Source organism: Sinocyclocheilus anshuiensis, unplaced genomic scaffold, assembly GCF_001515605.1.
Source record: "Sinocyclocheilus anshuiensis isolate Anshui unplaced genomic scaffold, SAMN03320099.WGS_v1.1 scaffold1093, whole genome shotgun sequence".
In the NCBI taxonomy this organism is placed as follows: Eukaryota; Metazoa; Chordata; class Actinopteri; order Cypriniformes; family Cyprinidae; genus Sinocyclocheilus; species Sinocyclocheilus anshuiensis.
In genome coordinates, this window is record NW_015555782.1 from 22,531 (window position 1) to 25,348 (window position 2,818).

Genomic DNA, 2,818 nt, shown 5'->3' on the forward strand with positions numbered 1-2,818 from the left:
AAAATTAGACAATAACTAATAGAGCGTTGATATAATGCCTTTTCCTATTTAATTTTGTTATGAAACAATGAGCAATAGTGCAAAATGTCAAAAAGAGTTAAATCTGAGGTGCAATATGTCAATGCAGTATTTTTACATTTAATAACAGTCTAATTATCAATATTTACTGTGAAATGCCACCAACGGAAGATCATTTACTGCTAAAATATGCTAAAACCCTCTCTGAGAAGCTGTCTCAACATGTATTCTGTTTAAAGCCCCACTACTAAAAAGAATATACCTGAAAAAACTAGATTAACTCAAATTTGAATGACTAGTCCCTATTTAAAACATTTCACATGTAAAACACAAGTCAAGAAAGGCAAATACATATTTCCCCCCCATTTCAACACATACCACCAATTTTGACAGCAAAATCCTCTGCCACCATGCAATTCCTTGCTGCCAAGTCTCTGTGAACAAATTTGTTGGCGTTGAGGTAAGCCATGCCATCCGCGATCTCTCCCGCCATCTGAATCTTCTTCTTCAACGGCAAAGGCAAGCTGGAGGTGTTCTGAGGACAGAAGAAGAAGAGGAGAATGATACAGCTGTAGCTCTATTCCAAAACCAAGTGAGTCTTGTGCATTTCATGCTGAAGCTTTGCATCATGCAAATGGAAATTAATCTGGAGTTGAGTTTTAGAACATTTAAAATCAGTCACTTACATGGTTGCATTTTTCGTTTAGGATACAGACTACGCAGTACACATCAAGAGATTACACTAGGCTTCGGAGTTGAAGTCTTAGAGGAGCTTATAGTCTAGAACTGCAAGGAGTGGCCCATTAAGGCACAGAAAACAGCAGTGAACGCAAGCGCAGATGATGAATTCTGATTAATGGAAATTGCTCAATTATGCATCAAAATTCTACTACACTACTACACAGGTGGCAATCCTTAACTTGCTGGAATTTAGAATAGCGGAATTTAATATTTAATATTTTAAGAATTTTATATTTAGCCAAATATTTAATCAGCGATGTGAAGATGTCACATGCATGCCTGTATTCACCTCAGCTGATCGAAGTGAGCGCAAGTAACTCTTCAGATCTCCTCGTGTCATCAGCTCCATGATCACCAGGGTGGGCTGACCCTGCGAAACTACACCCAGCAGATGCACCTAAACCAATCACAAATGACATCAGAGGAACCTACCAGTTAAGTCAACATTATTACACCAGTTTACACCAATACTGTCAATATTTAAAGCATCAGATGAGGTTTGTCATGTGTTCTCTGACTAACCACATGGTGACAGTTGAACTCTTTCATAACAGAGGCTTCATTGAGGAACTCGATGCGCTCGTGTAAGCTAGCCGATTCGTTGACTGTTTTAATGGCCACCCTGGTTTCCGGCTCATCTTTGACGACACCTTTGGCGATGCCCTCATACACCATACCAAAGGATCCTTGTCCAAGCTCTCGGCACATGGTGATTTTCTCTCGCTCCACTTCCCATTCATCCGGCACATACACTGTAAACAAAGTACAAGAGTTACAAACCAACTGCATATTTACGAAAACGATAAGTTGAGTCAATTTTGCCCTTGACTGAATCCTCACTTTCTGCTGCGCTGAAGTACTCTGGGTTAACAGACGCGTAAAGGACTCCGTTTCCAAGTCTGTCAATGTTTCTGTGGATTACGGATAGCACTTATTTTATGTGGAACAAGGAAACATTTCAAGATAATTTCCTGTTTTTTAATATGATAATATCTGGAGTATCTCAGATTGGTGCATTTTGCCTGTAGCGGCCTATGCTGTTAAAATGAGAGAATATGGTGTGTGAATGTGTTAAAACTGGTACCGTCTCTTGTTAAAACAGAAGAAAGCCATTCCAGCGACGAGGACACAAATCAGGAAAATCGGGATGATAATGTAGTACAGGTAGTGCTCATAATTTGATTCTTGAGGGTGCAAGAAGAGAACATTTGAAAACCCAATAAATCAACAAATTTCTAAATTATCATATTTTTGAAGTTGAAAGGAATGAAAATGAGGGTGCACTTACGTTCAACCTGATTCACATAGAAAGCTATCGGTTCTGTCCATGAGCCGTTTCCAGCGAGGGACGTAGCCCGCACACGGGCAGAATAGTTCCCAGCTCCCAAGTTGGAGAGTTTCACCCCTTTGTGCTCCCTGTAATGTTGACGGGATACACACTCGTGCTTCTCAGGCTGTAGAAAAAGATTTACAAGAACATACTGGTCAATGTCAAAAAACAAGCCATAAATCATTAGTTGACAAACTAGTTAACAAGTAGTGCAAAAATGCAGTGCTTTGTCAGTGCTGTGATGCTCTTTCTTTAACGCAGGTATATAAATATATCTTAAATGTATTATTTAAAATATATATTGAATTTAACTATATTATGAAAATATTAAATTTATTATAAATACCAAATATACTACATTTCAATTAAAGAATAAATATATTTGAACAAATATTAACTGTAAAAACAATATAAAACCATTCTTTCTGGTCCTCGATTCTGATTGGCTGAGAGGTATTTTCACCCATGAGATATTCACCCAGTATCACACACACACACATATATTATATATATATATATATATATATATATATATATATATAGTGCACAGCATAAATGAGTACACCCCCTCTAAAACTTAACAAATTCAGCAATTACTCTTTAATTAGAAGACATGTTAGGGTTCTTTGGAGATGTAATGTTCCAACAAGCCTGCTTGATCAATTACCAAAGAAGAATGCCAAAATTATTCAGCAAAATAAGATTTTCTTATCAAAGTGATAAAATTTT

General features: G+C 37.3%; 1 protein-coding gene across 2 annotated transcripts in view; it reads right to left on the minus strand.

The window, feature by feature from the left end:
• LOC107674748 (insulin-like growth factor 1 receptor) overlaps positions 1-2,818 on the minus strand; it is a 113,729-nt gene that overhangs the window by 11,108 nt on the left and 99,803 nt on the right. For both annotated transcript variants that reach the window (XM_016468841.1, XM_016468842.1), the window contains 6 exons: positions 2,048-2,213; positions 1,844-1,943; positions 1,600-1,670; positions 1,282-1,511; positions 1,049-1,156; positions 397-553 (listed from right to left, as the gene is read on the minus strand). In XM_016468841.1, coding sequence (XP_016324327.1) covers positions 397-553; positions 1,049-1,156; positions 1,282-1,511; positions 1,600-1,670; positions 1,844-1,943; positions 2,048-2,213 — 832 coding nt within the window. The remainder of the gene's footprint in view (positions 1-396; positions 554-1,048; positions 1,157-1,281; positions 1,512-1,599; positions 1,671-1,843; positions 1,944-2,047; positions 2,214-2,818) is intronic.